This window comes from Microtus ochrogaster, unplaced genomic scaffold (assembly GCF_000317375.1).
Source record: "Microtus ochrogaster isolate Prairie Vole_2 unplaced genomic scaffold, MicOch1.0 UNK22, whole genome shotgun sequence".
In the NCBI taxonomy this organism is placed as follows: domain Eukaryota; kingdom Metazoa; phylum Chordata; class Mammalia; order Rodentia; family Cricetidae; genus Microtus; species Microtus ochrogaster.
Window position 1 is genome coordinate 2,786,347 of NW_004949120.1, and position 18,734 is coordinate 2,805,080.

The 18,734-nt window shown below is 38.8% G+C and overlaps 1 protein-coding gene across 1 annotated transcript in view; it reads right to left on the reverse strand.

The window, feature by feature from the left end:
- Fancl (FA complementation group L) overlaps nt 1-18,734 on the reverse strand; it is an 80,369-nt gene that overhangs the window by 2,489 nt on the left and 59,146 nt on the right. The window contains exons 8-11 of the mRNA XM_005367729.3: nt 3,286-3,436; nt 972-1,055; nt 678-723; nt 508-589 (exon numbers count right to left, since the gene is read on the reverse strand). Coding sequence (XP_005367786.1) covers nt 508-589; nt 678-723; nt 972-1,055; nt 3,286-3,436 — 363 coding nt within the window. The remainder of the gene's footprint in view (nt 1-507; nt 590-677; nt 724-971; nt 1,056-3,285; nt 3,437-18,734) is intronic.

Sequence of the window (18,734 nt, forward strand, 5' to 3'; positions counted from 1 at the left end):
AAAACCATCGCCATCATTTAGTGTTGATCGCTATGGCTCAGTCCAAAGTCAACCCTGTCTTCATTATCTTTACAGTACCAATGGTGCTGCTCGCCACTGAAAACTACTGCTGCTCTTCACAAACTTACAGCAAGCTTAAAACTGTACTGTGGCCATCCATAAGGCAACAGTGCAAAAGACCAAACATCTCATTAGTGTTCTTTCCTTTGTACTTCTCATACGTGCAGCTGTTATTAGGCACTTGCTGTTAAAGACCATGAACAAAGCACACGAAACTCACCTAGCAGGGGCTAACAAGTTCAGTGATGCCAATGTTACCACCTAGCAGAAGCTGACAAGTTCAGTGATGCCAATGTTACCACCTAGCGGAGGTTAGCAAGTTCAGTGATAGAAATATTTTCTTGTAACTGAGGTCTGTGCTACAAAATTCCTACAGATTTTTTAAGAGAAGCATTTAAATTTTATTATTCACAAAATGTAGCCTATTAAGACAATAATTAAACTTACAGATCCTTCCAAGACAGTACGAGCTGGAAAGTCAATTTCTAAAACATCTTTCAAATTTTGTAACAGACTATTTTCTGGATCCCTGAAAATGAAAATGCAGAGAAAAAAAAATTCCCTATAAAGTTTGTTAAGGCACAGAACAGTACCAATTACAGTGCCAAGGTACCTACCATAAATGTAGGTTCCCACTCAGCTTGATTCCCAGCGGTTTTGTCACTTGAATATTAAAAAGAGGGAAAAAGTTTTAATAATTTAGGCTTGGTTGATCTTGTTTTGCAAAGACACAGCTGCTACAGTATTTGTTTCGCTAGTTGGCTTAAAATATAAATTATCTATTAACTAAAGTATATAATTCAGAATGAGAAATACATTTAGAACAATGGTAATATTAATATTTTTAAATATTTAATGTCAGACAGGATTTTATGAATCTGTTCCAGATCCTTAACTTTAAGATCTCATACCGTGGTCAGCTCCAAGAAAGCAGAACTCAGGAAGCATGGTAGGGTGCCTGGGGTCTACCTCTATGTTGATGGAAACATTATGCCCTGAAATGAAAGAAGAGGCTTTTAGATGTGGGCAGCTCATCAAGCAAGCCAGTACAAACTCAGGACATGCTGACCTGGCCACCTATTTTATTCTTAGGAAAAACTAGCCAAATTGATTTTTATTTTTGTTTTTATTTTAGTGCTGTGTAGAGGCAAATATACCATTTTTAACAGCGAGAAGTATTTTTGAAATTATGACTATCATTAAAGATTCAAGGACCTCAAGTTTCAAAAGACAAGACCAAAATTTATATGATTAACTTAAATTGATATTCTGCTAATTATGTTCCAGTAAAGTTTAATTAAAAAAAATTTCAGTGGAATTATAGAGGCCTTTAATATATAAAAATATCATACACTTAAGTAATGAGCTAAATTACTTTTTATAACTTTCTTTACAAACTTAATATTTCATATAATTATAGTCAAAAATAAGGAAAACTAATGTTACAACTGTTAAAAACTGACATGTCTAAGAAAACTTGCATAAAAACTTAGTGAATATGTTTGACACGACGCTGAGACTTTTCCTTGTAAGTTAACAAATGTTTAATTCATATAAAACAGATGTTTCTCTTACTTAATAACTTAAGCTATTTTTGAAGCTAAGAAAAATGACTTCACTTAGCACTAGATTCTCTTACAGGTTTAACTCTACTGAGTATGTACAAATTCTACCAGTTGGTGAAGGTATGTAGTATATTGAAGATCAATTTGAACTCACTTTTTATAACAGAAGCAGTATGATAAATTCTATAAGCTTTTTGATAAAGTGGGAAATAATAAATTTAAATACACAAACTGGCAAAAAGAATGGCGAAAGTAAAACAGTGATATGTGGTGTAGTCAATTCAATGAGAAAAATTAAAATTGCCCACTTCATTTGCCAGTACAGGGACACACACTTTTCACTAGCCTCGAGCAATGTTGTCTGCTAAAGACCAGAAAATGCTGTCTCCGAGGCAATGGCTGTAGGAATACATCTTTAAACTCAAAGCTTGGCCCTAAGACAGCAAATCATTGCCTGAAGCAGGAAGAAGAGCGAAAAGAAATACAAAGCATGAATACAGCTTGGCTGTTCTAGCCGAACAACAAGAAATCTACTAGAAAGCATAGTTCAAGGATAATTATTTTAATGGGGCCATGATGATTAGAAATCATGACATTTCTCTAAAGAATGTTTTCACTCTTACCATCTACTTGCCAACAAATATATTATAGTTGATTGATTATTCCAAATGAAATGCTATTAGACTTTCCCAGACTGGACAGTAACACTTTTGCTAGTAAAGAGCTGCATTCCTATGCTCTGTAGAGCCCCACCCTCCTGCTATGCCGTAAAGAAAGTATAGGCGCCCTTCACTGACTTCTGTCGAATTCATATAACTGTTTCACAATGTCTACTGGAACATATTCTTTACAGTAGCATTTAGCCAGACTAAAAAAAAACTTAACTGGGCAGACCAGAAGCAGATATTACCATAATGTGCTGAGAAATATAGTTTAAAAATCTAAAATCTTTACAGGGGTTGAACTCTAAAATATTGAAAACAGTCATCTGACAGGCTACAGACCATGGGAACTGCACACCTGCTCCTGTACAGTAAAGGAGGAACCCATCACCTCAGTGCTCACATGGAGCCTTAGGTTTACTGTCAGTGGCAAGACCCAATTTAGTGTCCTTCCCTCTATTTTGTTTTTGTTGTTGGTTTTTTTTTTTTTCATGACAGGGTTTCTCTGTGTAGCACTAGTTGTCTTGGAACTAGCTTTTGTAGATGAGGCTGGCCTCAAACTCACAGAAATCCACCTGCCCCTGCCTTCCAAGTACTGGGATTAAAGGCTTGTGCCACTACTGCCTGGATTTCACCTCTATTTATTGTCAGAAAGTATTGCCAAATTTTGGCTTCAACGGAAGATGAAGACATCATTATTTCTAACACAGGCTTCTAGTCTGCATAGCATCCATTTTGAATTATCTGCCCCACAATTTCTGCTAACATTAATTAAAACGCTATCTGAATGTGGCTTCCAAAACACCTTAGCACTTGCCTTTCTACCTAAAGCAATTACTATTAACCATATAGTAATAAAAATCAGGTTTTAGTTCCCAGAGTTTCAAAAGCTGACTCCATATAAAGAAGTTTCATCTAAGTTTTTTAAATGCCATTTTCAAACACATTTTTACAAACAATATAAAACACCTGAAAACATTCTCATTCTCCTTCCCTACCCAATGCAATCCTGCGTGCTGTTGCACTCCGGGGAGGTTTTTCTGGTTCCAGAACCCAGGTCTTCTCATCAATTTCATCCATAACATCCCAGAATACCTTCAGTAAGTCCAGTGCCGCCAAGAACTGACTGTGGACATTTACCAAGGAGCTCTGTGAAAGGCAGAAGCTGGGAAGTTAATGCGCTCCAAAAACAGCTGATTGGTTTCCACTCAAAACAGTGCACTCAGGCCTCTGAGGCTGTCTCACTTCCCCCAGAATGTGGACTGACAGAATCACACTTCCTTGCCGTTCATACTTTACCCCAATTAGCATTAGCATGACCTGTGTCATGCATGGGTCTACACATTATCAGGAATGGTCTTTATATAGAACATGGTATCAAATGAACAGAAATCACATGAAGTGAAATATATGAATAAACATATTGATGTTTGTCATACACAATGCATTGGGCATACACTTATAATTTTACTAAAAATTATTCTTTTTTACTACAAAATTCAATTAAACACAGTGGTATTTATGATTGGACTATCTTCAAACATTAGCAAATTAGCAAGCTTTGCAAACCTAATTAGTACAACAGTATGAAGATGCTTTTTGTTGTATTTTACTTGTTTTTTGCTAGGCTGGGCATTCAACCAAAGACACAGACCACACTAGTCAAGTGTCTGCTACTGAATTTTATCTCCAAGGTCTGCATTTCCTTACACTTCACTAAATAAGCCATGACTGCTTTCAAAATATAATTTATACTTTTCCTTTAGGAAAGGAAAGTGTTTCTCATAAAATATTGTGATGTATTTAAAAGATACAACTATTTGCTAAAAGTTTTTATAGAGCAGTTTAAAAAGAACTAGGGTTTTACTGTCTCAAATAATCAGGATATATACCAAGTCTGAAATCAGTATAGATGTATTCATTCAAAAGAAGTGAGAATGAAAGCAAAGTGTCCCTTAGAGGCCGGCGAGTAGACATCCTCACACTCACCATCCCATCACTGCAGTAAGTCTGTAGAGTCCAATGCCTTGTTGGCTCCCTTAGCAGAAATGGCTTCAAGTCTTCTAAACTACTGAGTTTCAAGGATGGGGTTAGAGGATAAGAACTGAAACTAGACCTTATGTCTGAAAATAACCTTTCAAACATGAAGGGGAATGTCTTTATGGCATGCCACACTGAGGTACAGATGTAAGTAAAAGAAAACTCACAAGAGAAACTCACTGAATTAAACTACACAGCTAGTTCTAAAATCAGTATGTCTGGCCTTCCCCTTGTCCCATCTAGATCTACATCAGTGCATTTAACATCTGTGACTTATTTCACTACTTACCTAATGTTTAACGCATTCAAAAGAAATGAAAAAACATTTTTATAGTAGTGTTCTTTGTTTGAAAGTATTTATAAACACACTGGCCATTTCTCCTACATACAAAAATTCTTACTGCATTTTGAACAATACACTTTTAAAATGGGAAAACAACAAGTTATGGAAGAAAAAAAATTCACAAGCAACCTTCAGACCAGACGTAAATGGCAAAAAAATAAATAAATTTTAAAAAAGTGAACCTTAAGCCATGAAAACCATTATGACACTTCACTAGAGAAACTTTCAGAATAACTGTTTCAATCCTAGATATACACCCAATCCAGACAAAGAAGGAGGAAAACACTTCTTTTAGCAACTTTCCTGACATGGGAGACTGGAGTAAAATAATCCCACAAAAAAACAGAAAACAGACTCAAGTTGTTCAACTTGGTTATCAAACCACACACTAAACCTTACTTTGAAATTATCCAATTAAAATACTAAGTTATTTCAATTATGTTAGCAATAATACTTACAAAGGTGTACTAAAACAAAACAAAAACAATGTGGCCAAAGGTAAAGTCAAAATTCATTAAGTTTTACAAGGGAAATAAGGCACATATTTTTTGAAATAAAAAGCCAACTCTATTTTGTAATGTAAACAAGTTTAGATGTCACCAAAATTATTGCTATAGTTGATATATTGATACTTTAATAAAGTCTTTCTATCAACTTGAAATATGTAATAAAAAATGAAAACTCAAGTCAAAAATAAGTGAGACTATGTTAGTAATAGCTACACTACAATAATCCAAACCCAAGCCCACTGCTAGGAGCATGCATGAACCTGAATTCATGGCTGAGGATGGGTGTGGAAAAGTCACACCCCCTTGAACAGATCTGGGATTTCATCTATTTACAAATGACCCTGCTTCTGCACTGAGGAGACCCATCCAGAGACGTAAGTGTGTGCCTGCCCGGCCAGATGGTCCCAGAATGGAGTACAGGGCCCCTCCAGCTCCTGCTGCAGGGGCTTATTTGTTCCACATGACCCTGCCTCCCCCAAGACTTCCCTATTGTCTGCAAGGTCCTTGGCCCAGGAAGAGTTCCTGCTTCTGCACTGAGGAGATCCATCCAGAGGCATAAGTGTATGCCCGCCCAGCTGGATAGTCCCAGGAATGGAGTACAGGCCTCATCCATTTCCCTAAAAGTTTCTATTCATTCAGTAGGGTGTCTTCCCAGCTACTGGCTTTTTCTAATTACCCTATCCCATCCCATCTTGCCCCTAAGCACTCCTTTCCATCTGCAGGGTCCTTAGATCCAGCTCCAGTGCTGAGGGGTCCTAAGAAAGGGCAGACCAAGAAAATCCCCCAAGTACACAGACAGTAACAGCACAGATTGGACCAAGACACCAAGACTCTCCTGGCTGCATCTGAAGGAAGAGATGGGCACACACCAATGCAAGAATTCCTCCAACAATCTGAAAAGCCACATGACAACACCAGAATCCAGTGAACACACAACAAGAAGACTTGAACACCCTATTCCAGAAGAAGAAGAAATCGAATTTAAACATAACATTATGGAAATAATAGAGGCCCTTAAGCAAGATGTGAAAAATTCCTTTAAAGAAATGGATGAAAAGACAAACAAAAAGCTAGAATAAATGAATAAATCTCTCAAAGATACCCAAGAAAACCAAGAGAAAGCAATCAAACAGATAATGGAAACAGTTCAAGACGAGAAGACCAAAATGGAGGCAATAAAGAAAACACAAACCGTGGGATACCTGGATATAAAAACTCTGGGTAAACTAACAGGAACTACAGAGGCAAGTATAACCAACAGAATACAAGAGCTAGAAGAAAGAATCTCAGATGCTGAAGATACTATAGAGGAAATAAACTCATTGATCAAAGCAATCCAACAAATTCTTTTTTTCACTTTTTTTTAATTTTATTGAGAAAAGGAAATAAAAAAGTTTCAACCTTCTCCCAGCCTCCCACTTCCTTAGCACAAAACATCCAGGAAATCTGGGACATCATGAAAAGACCAAACCTAAGAATAAGAGGGGTAGAAGAAGGAGAATTACACCTCAAAAACCCAGAAAATATATTCAACAAAATTATAGAAGAAACCTTTCCCAACCTAAAGAAGGATATTTCTGTGAAGGTACAAGGAGCATACAGAACACCAAATAGACTGGATTAAAAAAAAATCCCCTCACCATATAATAATCAAAACATACAGAATAAAGAAAGACTATTAAGAACTGCAAAGGAAAAAGGTCAGGTAACATATAAAGGTAAACCTATTAGAATTATACCTGACTTCTCAATGGAAACCATGAAAGCCAGAAGGTCTAGGATAGATGTGCTGCAGACACTAAGAGCCCATGGATGCAAGCCCAGACTACTATACCCAGCAAAGCTTGCATTCACCATCGATGGAGAAAATAAGATATATACCAGGACAAAAACAGATTTAAACAATATGTAGCCACAAACCCAGCCTTACAGAAAGTACTAGAAAGAAAACTACAACCCAAGGAAGCCAACAATACCCATAATAACACAGAATCTGACAACCCTCCACCAGAACAACTCAATGAAGGAAAACACACAAACACTACCACCAAAAATAAAATAACCAGAGTGAATCACTGTTCCTCAATATCACTAGGTGAATGGACTCAATTCACCTATGAAAAGGTACAGGTTAAGAGAATGGATACGAAAACAGGATCCAACATTCTGCTGTTTACAAGAAACACACCTCAACTTCAAAGACAGACACTACCTCAGAGTAAAGGGTTGGGAAAAGGATTTCCAATCAAATGTACCTAAGAAACAAGTGGGTGTGGATATACTAATAGCTAACAAAATTGATTACAAACTAAAATCAATCAGAAGAGATAAAGAAGGACACTTTATACTCATAACAGGAACAATTCATCAGGTTGAAATCTCAATCCTGGATATCTATGCCCCTAATATAAAAGTACCCACATATGTAAAAGAAACATTACTAGAACTCAAAGCACACATCAAACCCCACACACTAATAGTAGGAGATTTCAATAGTCCTCTCTCACCAATGGACAGGTCAATTAGACAGAAACTTAACCAGAGAAATAAGAGAACTTAACAAATGTAATGAATCAAATGGACTTAACAGACATCTATAGATCATTCCACCCAAACAGAAGAGAATATACCTTCTTCTCAGCATCTCATGGAACCTTCTCAAAAACTGATCACATAATCAGTAACAAAGCAAACATACACAGATATAAAAAATTTGTAGTAACCACCTATGTACTATCAGATCACCATGGAGTAAAGTTAGAATTTAACCATAATTCTACCCCCAGAAAGCCTACAAACTCATGGAAACTGAACAATCAACTAATGAACCACCCCTGGGTCAAGGAAGAAATAAAGAAAGAAATGAAAGTCTTCCTTGAATTCAACGAAAATAAGGATACAACATACCCAAACCTATGGGACAGTATGAAAGCAGTGCTAAGAGGAAAGTTCACTAAATGCCCACATTAAAAAAAAGGAGAAAGCTCACATTAGAGACTTAATGGCACACCTGAAAGCCCAAGAAAAAAAAGAAGCAAACTCCCCCAGGAGAAGTAGAAGACTAGAAATAATCAAACTGAGGGCTGAAATCAACAAAATAGAAACACTGAAAACAATCCAAAGAATCAATGAAACAAAGAGCTGTTTATTGAAGAAAATCAATAAGATTGACAAACCCCTATCCAAACTAATCAAAAGGTGGAGAGAGAACACGCAAACAAGATTAGGAATGAAAAGAGGGACATACAACAGACACTGAGAAAAATTCAGAGAATCACTACATCTTACTACAAAAGCCTCTATGCCACAAAATTGGAAAATTTAAAAGAAATGGACATTTTTTAGATAAATACCATATACCAAAATTAAATCAAGACCAGGTGAACAATTTAAATAGACCTATAAGTCATGAAGAAATAGAAGCTGTCATCAAAAATCCCCCCCCAAAAAAAGCCCATGACCAGATGGTTTTAGTGCAGAATTTTACCAGAACTTCCAAGAAGAGCTAATACTTATACTTACTAATGTGTTCCACATAATAGAAACAGAAGAGTCATTACCAAACTCTTTTTATGAAGCTACAGTTACCCTGATACCAAAACCACACAAAGACTCAACCAAGAAAGAATTACAGACTAATTTCACTCATGAACATTGATGCAAAAATTCTCAGTAAAATTCTGGCAAACCAATCCAAGAATACATAAAAAAAAATCATCCATTATGATCAAGTTGGCTTCATCCCAGAAATGCAGGGCTGGTTCAACATATGAAAATCTATCAATGTAATCCATCATATAAATAAACTGAAAGAAAAAAAAAACCCATATGATCCTTTTATTAGATGCCGAAAAGCATTTGACAAAATTCAACATTCTGTTATGATAAAGGTCTTGGAGAGATTAGGGATACAGGATTATATCTAAATATAATAAAAGCAATAAACAGCAAGCCAACAGCTAACATCAACTTAAATGGAGAGAAAGTGATTCCACTTAAATCAGGAACAAAACAAGGCTGTCCACTCTCTCCATATATTCAAATATAGTACTTGAAGTTCTGGGAACAGCAATAAGACAATATAAGTAGATCAAGGGGATTCGAATTGGAAAGGAAGCAGTCAAACTTCGTTATTTGCAGGTGATATGATAGTGTACAAGTGACCCCAAAAACTCTACCAAAGAACTCCTACAGCTGATAAATACCTTCAGTGATGTGGCAGGATACAAGATCAACTCAAAGAAAAAAATCACTAGCCCTCCTATACACAAAGGATAAAGAAGCAGAGAGGGAAATCAGAGAAACATTACCTTTCACAATAGCCACAAATAACATAAAGTATCTTGGAGTAACTCTAACCAAGGAAGTGAAAGATCTATTTGACAAGAACTTTAAGTCTTTGAAGAAAGAAATTGAAGGTGATACCAGAAAATGAAAGGATCTCCTATGCTCTTGAATTGGTAGGATCAGCATAGTAAAAATGGCAATTCTACCAAAGGCAATCTATAGATTCAATGCAATCCCAATTAAGGGCCCATCAAAATTCTTCACAGACCTTGAGAGAACGATAATCAGCTTTATATGGAAAAACAAAAAACCCAGGATAGCACCAACAATCCTATACAATAAAGGAACTTCTGGAGGCATTACCATCCCTGACATCAAACTCTATTACAGAGCTACAGTAATGAAAACAGCTTGGTATTGGCATAAAAACAGAGAAGTCGACCAATGGAATTGAATAGAAGACCCGGATATTAACCCACAAACCTATGAACACCTGATTTTTGACAAAGAAACTAAAATTATACAATGGAAGAAAGAAAGCATCTTCAACTATGGTGCTGGCATAACTGGATGTCAACCCGTAGAAGAATAAAAATAGATCCAAGCTATCTCCATGCACAAAACTCAAGTCCAAATGGATTAAAGACCTTAATATAAATCCGATCACACTGAACCTGATAGAAGAGAAAGTGGAAAGTAGCCTGCAACACATGGGCACAGGAGACCACTTCCTATGTATAACATCAGCACAGACAATAAGAGCAATGATGAATAAATGGGACCTCCTGAAACTGAGAAGCTTCTGTAAAGCAAACGACACTGTCATTAAGACAAAAAGGCAACCTACTGAATTGGAGAAGATCTTCACCAACCCCACATCAGACAAAGGTCTGACTCCAAAATATATAAAGAACTCAAGAAATTAGATGTTAATACTCTAAATAATCCAATTAAAAATGGGGTACTGAACTGAACAGAGAATTCTCAACAGAAGAATTTCAAATGGCAAAAGATACTTAAGGACATCTTTAACTTCCTTAGCTATCAGGGAAATGCAAATCAAAACAACTTTGAGATACCATTTTACACATGTCAGAATGGATAAAATCAAAATCACCAATGATAACCTATGCTGGAGAGCATGTGGAGTAAGGGGAACACTCATCCATTGCTGGTGGGAATGCAAAATATACAACCACTTTGGAAATCACTGTGGCAGGTTCTCAGAAAATTGGGAGTCATCCTACCTCAAGATCCAGCAATACCACTCTTGGGAATATACCCAAGAGATGCCAAATCATACCACAAAAGCATTTGTTCAACTATGTTCAAAGCAGCATTATTTGTAATAGCCAGAACCTGGAAACAACCTAGATGCCCCTCAATGGAAGAATGGATAAAGAAAGTGTGGAATATATACAATTTAGAGTAAAAAACAATGACATCTTGAGTTTTGCATGCAAATGGATAGAAACAGAAAACATTATCCTGAGTGAGATAACCCAGAGCCATAAATATGAATATGGTATGTACTCACTCATTAGTGGATTCTAGCCATAAACAAAGGACATTGAGCCTATGCTTCGCAATCCTAGAGAAGTTAAGTAATAAGGTGAACCCCCCCAAAAAATAGATAGATAGATAGATAGATAGATAGATAGATAGATAGATAGATAGATAGATGATAGATAGATAGATAGATAGATCGATCGATCCTTCTGGAAATTAAAAGCAGACAAGATTGCCAGGCAAAAGTTGGGAGCATGGGGTGGAGGTGGGGTGGGGTGAAGGGGAGAGGGGGGAGGGTTAGGGAGAACTTGGGGGAGTGGGATGGTTGAGAGGGAGGAAGGACAGATATGGGAGCAGGCAAGAAGATATCTTAATTAAGGGAGCCATTTTGGGGCTGGCAAGAGGCTTGGCTCTAGAGGGGTTCCCAGGTATTCACGGGGATGTCCCCATCTAGGGCTCTGGGCAGTGACGGAGAGGGTGACTGAACTGGCCTTGTCCCATAGTCAGACTGATGACTATCTTGAATATCACCATAGAACCTTCGTCTGGTGACAGATGGAGATAGAGACAGAGACCCACATGGGAGCATTAGACTGAGCTCCCAAGGTCCAGTTGAAGAGCAGAAGGAGGGAGAATATGAGCAAGGAATTCAGGATCACGAGGGGTTGGTCCACCCACTGAGACAGTGTGCCTGATTTAATGGGAGCTCACCAAATCCAGCTGGACTGGGCCTGAACCAGCATGGGATCAAACTGGACCCTCTGAATGTGGCTGACAGTTGGGGCAGACTGAGAAGCCAATGATAATGGCACTGGGATTTGTCTCTACTGCATGTACTGGCCTTTGGGGATCCTAGTCTATTTGGATGCATACCTTCCTAAGCCTGGATGGAAGGGGGAGGACCTTGGACTTCCCACAGGGCAGGGTACCCTGCCCTCTCTTAGGACTGGAGGGGGAGGGAGGGAGTGTGAGTGGGTGATTGGGAGGGAAGTGGGAGTAGGGGAGGAAGTGGAAATTTTGAATGGTATTATTTATATATTAATAAAAAAGAAAAAAGAGAGAAATTTGTAATTACAATTACAAAGTTGTTCCCTCCTAGATGTTGTTTTCTGGTGAATAACAAGACAAGAAGCTGATGTCTGACCTAAAACTTCAACTATTTTCTACATTTGTTTTAGAAATTTTGGAGTTTCAGCTTTTATACTATATTTATTGTCCATCTGGAGTTCATCTTTTTGTGTGAGTCAGTTTGACCTCTGCCACACAGACTCCAATTGTCTCCACATCACTTGTTAAAGTGACTGCCCTTGCTGTACCCATTGTGTGCACCTTGCTGAACACAGACGTCTGAGTCTGTTCTGCGTTGGGTCCCAGTGACCTAGTTGTCTACCTTTGTGACACCAGATTTCTTAAGAACAAAGGATTCCCAAGTCTTAAAACTGATGTGGCCATTTCGCCAACTCAGTTCTTCAGAGTTGTTTGTCTATCAGTATCCTCTGTGTTTCGATATCATCTTAAAATAATTATCAGGCCTGAAGAAATAAACAGAACGTTTATTTGGCTTCTATAAAATAGACAGGTCAATCTGGAGAGAAATAGCATTGTAACAACACTGAATCTTCCAATGCATAGACATGGTTTCCTCTGTCCAAGAAGAATTTGAGAAAAATTATGCAGGCATTTCAGCAGAGATGCAAGGATGCCAAAGATACCAAGAGATGCTTCTCCCTTAGTCGATGAGAAAATGAAATTAAAGACATTTAAGATACCATTAAATGTCCACCTACGTAACTAGAAAGAGAGAAACTGAGTGTAGCAAGGTCAGCAAGGAAACCGACAAACAGAAAGTCTCAAATACCATTGTTAGAAAGGGAAGACAGCACAACAGTGAAAAATACTTTGATAGTTTCCTAAGAAGCTCAAGAGACAACTCCTGTAATATCTAGCCACTTCTAAACACGCACTCAACAGAAATGAAAGCATACTTACATAATGGCACACACTGTTCATAACAGCAGCTTTGTTTTACCATGTCAACAATGTGTGCGTGTCAAAATGCAGATACCAACTGATAGTGGGGTGCGTAGTCTCAATGGTTACAAGTTCAACAAAACTCCTGAATCTTGGGAATGTCAAAGGAGAGGGGGTGGAAGGCTTGTAAGAGCCAGAGGACCAGGAAGTGTGCTGTGAGGTTGTGTCTCCTAGAAATGCTAGGGAAGATAAACCCTCAACAACATGGCCACTAAATGCGATCTGAACAGGATAACATCAACAGATATGCTAACCCGGAAGACAGAACTCTAACAGGAACTCAACTCTAGACCAAGATCTACAGGCAACTAATGACCACTTAGAAAAGGACGAATAGCTTTCCCTGGTGATGAGCCCCTAATTAGTTATCAAACAGCAAGTGGTCAGCCCTGAAATGAGAGGTACTAGAAAGAGCCATCAGGGGAGGACTTGGAGGAGGAAAGGGATGAGGGAAATGATGTCATTATATTCCATTAAAATAAAAAGGGGTTAAATTGTATGTATGGTTATGTGTACATGTGTGTGTCATGGCAGTAGACTGCAGGTCAAAGGCCAGCCTCTGGTGCCAATCCTTGCCAGAATCTTGTTTGACACAGGACTTCATTAGTTTTTGGTATTGTCCTGCTATATTTGCCAGGTTAACTGGCTTGCAAGCTCTTCATCGTAAGGCACTAGGGTTACAGATGCTTTCACTCCGCGTCCGGATTTTATGTGGGCTCTGGGAATTTTAACTCAGGTCCTCATGCTTGCGAGGCAAACACTTTTAGCCAGTGAGCCACTTCCCCAGCCTAAGCCGAGGCAATCCTGAGAACATCTGTGTCCACAGAGAAGGGAACAACAGACACCATGTGGTCCGTCCATAATATTTCCTTCTTTTTCTCTCTCTCTCTCTCTTTTTTTATTTTATTTCTTATTTTATTGGTTTTTTGACACAGGGTTTCCCTATGTAATAGTCCTAGCTGTCCCGGAACTGGCTCTTATCGACCAGGCTGGCCTCGAACTCACAGGGATTCACCTGCCTCTGCCTCCTGAGTGCTGAGATTAGGCATGCACCACCACCGCCCGGCCCCATCCATAATATTGTACGACATGCTGCATCATGGGGAACAGGACAGTTCTATTAAGGAAAGATGACACAGGGCAGTGCATAGACGACACAAACAGTGAGGAAAGTTAGAGGAGAGATGAGGATGGACGGGACAAGAAAGGAGACTGGAGGGGAAGGAGAGAGTGAGAGTGTGGTAGAAATGTTGGTTATCGTAAGAATGGAGATGACCTCATGGGCAATTATTTGTCAAAGCTCACCCAAATGTTTACATATTTAATGTGCTCCATTTCCTTTGTCAATTATAGCTCAAATAAAACCAGTTCAAGAAATATTCATTGCACTCTCTGGACAGTAACAGATCCAGCAGTACTTTTTAGCAATGTTTTCCTTAGGAATTAAAAACTTTTGAAAAAATAAGAATACTCTTTACAGCTAAGAAAAGACAAAGGAGCAACTGGTTCATGTACCCACAGAGATGATGACATCTTATCGAATACATAGTAGGAACACTGGAGAAGGAAGAAAGACATATACATGGGAGACAAGATATTGGCACTTGCCCCATAGCCGTCATTAAATCATGTTAAACTGGGAAAGCACTTAAGCACTAAAGTGTGAACACTGGCAGTCTCAAAGTGCACTGCTTCTTGTCTTTAAAAGCCTTGTGTTACTTTCCTAACACCCAAAGAGAAGCAATAACGGCAGTCACTTCGGCAGATCTCAGAGTTTAATGTGTTCCTCTTAAGCACTATTATTTCCAGTATTTTACTAATGTTCACATAGTCCTGGAATGTGAGCTTTTGTGCTCTGATGACACTTAAATTAATAGCATAATTTTCTAGCACTTGCAACAGTTGCTTCTCGTTCTGATTTTTTTAAACATATTTCTCTATAGTTCTTGTAGATAAACCCTATAATAACCATTTTTATCTTTATCTTTGGGAGATTCAAAAGAGACTTACCCAGAATGTGAAAACATGAAGAGATTAAACTTCAGAAATTTAATTTTCATACTGACGGCAATATTTCCAACCCGGGATCTCTAAACAAACCTACATACCCATCTGATTTCACCCGCATTTCCAATGGTGTCCTCACTGGAATCTGTAGTTATATTTGTGACTGGAACTATCCAAGCCCATGTTTCCTGTCAGGCAAATCCACGAAGGACTTGCTGTCTCTCTTGAGCTGATATTATTTCAACTGCAACTGAACATCTCAAATATTAAGTATTTGCTGCTGTTTTCAATTTGTGTGAAGAAGGTATGATGTGCTACCGGGGTTAAATGAAGCAGAAGCACCTTATGTTGGACAGAACAGCTGGAGCAATCTTACTAAGAAAGAAAAAGTCTGTCAAGCTTATGTTGAAAAAGAGTACGCACTTTTAATATTGTCCTTAACTATCCCATGTTTTATACGATTAAAAAATTGAGTCAACTGGCTAAAACTTAAGTCAGTCTATGTTTGTCTGAGTGTGTGTGAGAGGCATGTGTAGGCTATGTATATGTGCACATGTGTCTGCACATAGGTGAAGGCCAGAGAGCAGCACCAGATACACTGCTTCCTCAGCCTCCCCTTATTTTAGAGACATGGTCTTCCTCTGCACTTGGAGCTCCCAGATTCAGCTAGGCCAGCAAGATTCAAGGGTCTGCCTGTCTCTGCCTCACACCATTAGTGTTATGGACAAGTGTCACCATGTGTCAGTTTTACATGGTGCTGGGAATCCAAACAGCTCCTCGGGCTTGTGCAATGTCATGGACCAGTCTAGCTTTCTGTTACTGTATGCTGGCCGCTAATCGTATTCCCATAGTGCGACACAGGGAACTAAGCTACGCTGACAGCTCTTTATAAATATGCCCTGCTGCGCTGCCTCTACTGCCCCCTCCAGCTCTGCTTCCCTCTCTGCCTACTAGCTGGTTTGGCCTTCAATACTCGATTTCTACCCCCCTGTGTGTGGGGAGGCATTTCCTAGCAGAAAGAACTGGTACCTCTCACACATTTCAGAACCGCTCACCATTCTGTTTCCAACCTCCTACATTTTTATCTTCAAACTGAATGTTTATTTTTCCAAAGACTGTATTAAGATGCTTTCAGAAAAAAAAAAAACACAATATACTTAGTGTGTGCGCACAAATGCTTCAGTGCACGCGTGAGGGTCAGCGGATACCTCGTACGAGTCGGTTCTCTCCTTTCCCTGGAGATTGAACTGAGGCCCAACCCGCCAGGTTTGGTGACAAGCATGCTAACCTGCTGAATCATACCTCTGGCCCCTGAAGAATGCTTTACAAAATGCAAATACTCCCATGCATTAGTGCGCTAATATCCATTCATTCCAAATTAGTCCCAGGTCGAGAGAAAGAGTAGAGAGAAGTGGGGAGGGGGGGCAGCCAAGATGAGTACAGTACAATGATATACACATATGGAAATGCCATTAATGGAAATCATTATTCTGCATGCCCATTAAAAATAATTTAAGAACAAATAGATATAACATATGAACTTACCAGAATGGATGATAGAGAATGTTAATATTATATATGTGCTTCATATATATTAGTTAAAATAATCTTTTTATTTAATACTAAAATATTGAAAACACAATCTGATGTATTTTTCCTTTTTCTTGAGGCACCTGCTCTGCACAAATACTTTATCAGCTGATGCCAAAGATCAAATATTAGTTTAAATGCTAGCAATATGTTAGCCAATAAAAAGCAAGACATTCATCTTTTGTACATGTGTTTAGCCATCTCCACACCCACACAGCTCACTGAGATCTAGGCATTTCTTGTTACTCATCCATGTCTCGTTGTGGAACATCATACAGTTTTTGAGACCTGGAGAATCCTTAAGACAAATGTAACAACATATACGCTATTACTAGATAGATATATAATACACGTAACATAACACACTTCTTTTTCTCTGAGCTCTATGTTAAGAGCTCATTGGGGTAAAACTTACTGCATTTGTGTTATAATTTACAATTCAAAAGCACTTCTGTTCATATCCCAAATTTTATCATATGTAGTCTAAGACACAAATGTTATTTCCTTCTTTTTATAAAATTAAATAATTTATACAACACCATACATTGGTGTGCACAGACGAGATTTGATTCGGCTTTTTAGAATCTGTTTTCTCTTTTCCTATGCTAACTCTGGCCCAGAAAGAGCAGATAGCTGTGCTCTGAGGGCCCTGCTGAAGTTGTGTTTCTGTAACAAAGTCTATTTCCCCAAACATTTGTGAAGAGGAAAAATTCATGTATGTACCAACTGAGGCAAAAGGCAGCCAAGACACTTGTATGAAATTACACAGGTTAAGGGCCAAGTATATAGCTCATCACTGACCGATGCTCTATACTCAGGAGACTGAGGCAGAAGGATTGCTCTAAGTTTCAGGACCACTGGAGCTACACAATGAGTTCCAAGATGGCCTGCGCAGTCTGTCTTAAAAAACAAAAACAAACAAACAAAAAATGGTGACGTGTAAACCGAAGGGAAATGAAGATGTCTGATTGCAGGCCGGCAGCCTCGAGGAAAGGACCGTGCCCCTGCCACTCCCCAGGGCTCTGCCTTTAATGACACTCTTCAGTCATCAGGAGACCCCTGCCAGAGGCTTCATCACTACTGTCACTCTCTCCATCCATGCACTGTCCCAGAAGGAGCAGCTTCCTCCATGGCAGCAAATACACAGGCCGCTGCTCAATGTATCTGATCAAATCTAAATATTCCGATGCCTGTGGCAAGGCTATTTCCCCAAATCTGTACTTAATGACACATTCTAGGGTAAAAAATGGCTACTTTTGATTAGTCTGTGACCTCGATAAAAAGACTTTCATTTTGTTCTAAAAATCACATTAGCCACACTCGAACCCATCCGTTGACAATACTGACATATATGGCCTGTGTGGAAAATCTTAAAGGTAACATATTTCACAGCACATGTGGTATGGGGGCGATAAAAATCATGAGCTGTTCTTACATTCCACACTAAAATCTAAAAGGAGGATTTACCGAGTGAACACAATGAGCATCGGAGGAGATGCAGACACTGTGTCTCTGGCACAGAGCACTGCGGCAATAGCAGCAGCAGCCTTGCCCTTGCCGCTGAGTCTTATGACTCTGAACGTCCCCTCTGAGCCAGAATACACTGGCTGTTGCTGCTCATGCTGTGAGACACCTGCACTGGCTACTGGGCTTGTCATGACGCACAGACCCTACCATCTTCAGCTTGACACTGTGCACGTTATAATTACTCATCCAAATGAACATGTCAGAGCAGCAGCGGCAGACCTCTCATCAGGGCAAAGGAAAAATACATCACAACATTATCAGCCCAGCAGGAAGACGGGGACCATAAGGAAAATTACCCATTTTTAATATGATGCCACAAAGCCATGTCTGCTATGCTACAAAAAGAAAGGAAAATAGAGATCTTCCGTGTTTAAAGTCCAGGAACACTGAAGCCAGAGAAGAAATGTTACAGAAGCAGACAAAGGCTCTGTAAAATCGTTACGTGGGCTCCATATACGGTGTTTTAATATGACTCCATTATAAGACTACAACAATAACATTCATTTGCTTAAGAATAAAACTGTTTGTCTTGGTGACAGTGTCCTTTGCTTTACAGAAGCTTCTCAGTTTTAGTAGGTCCCATTTATTCAATGTTGCCCTTAAA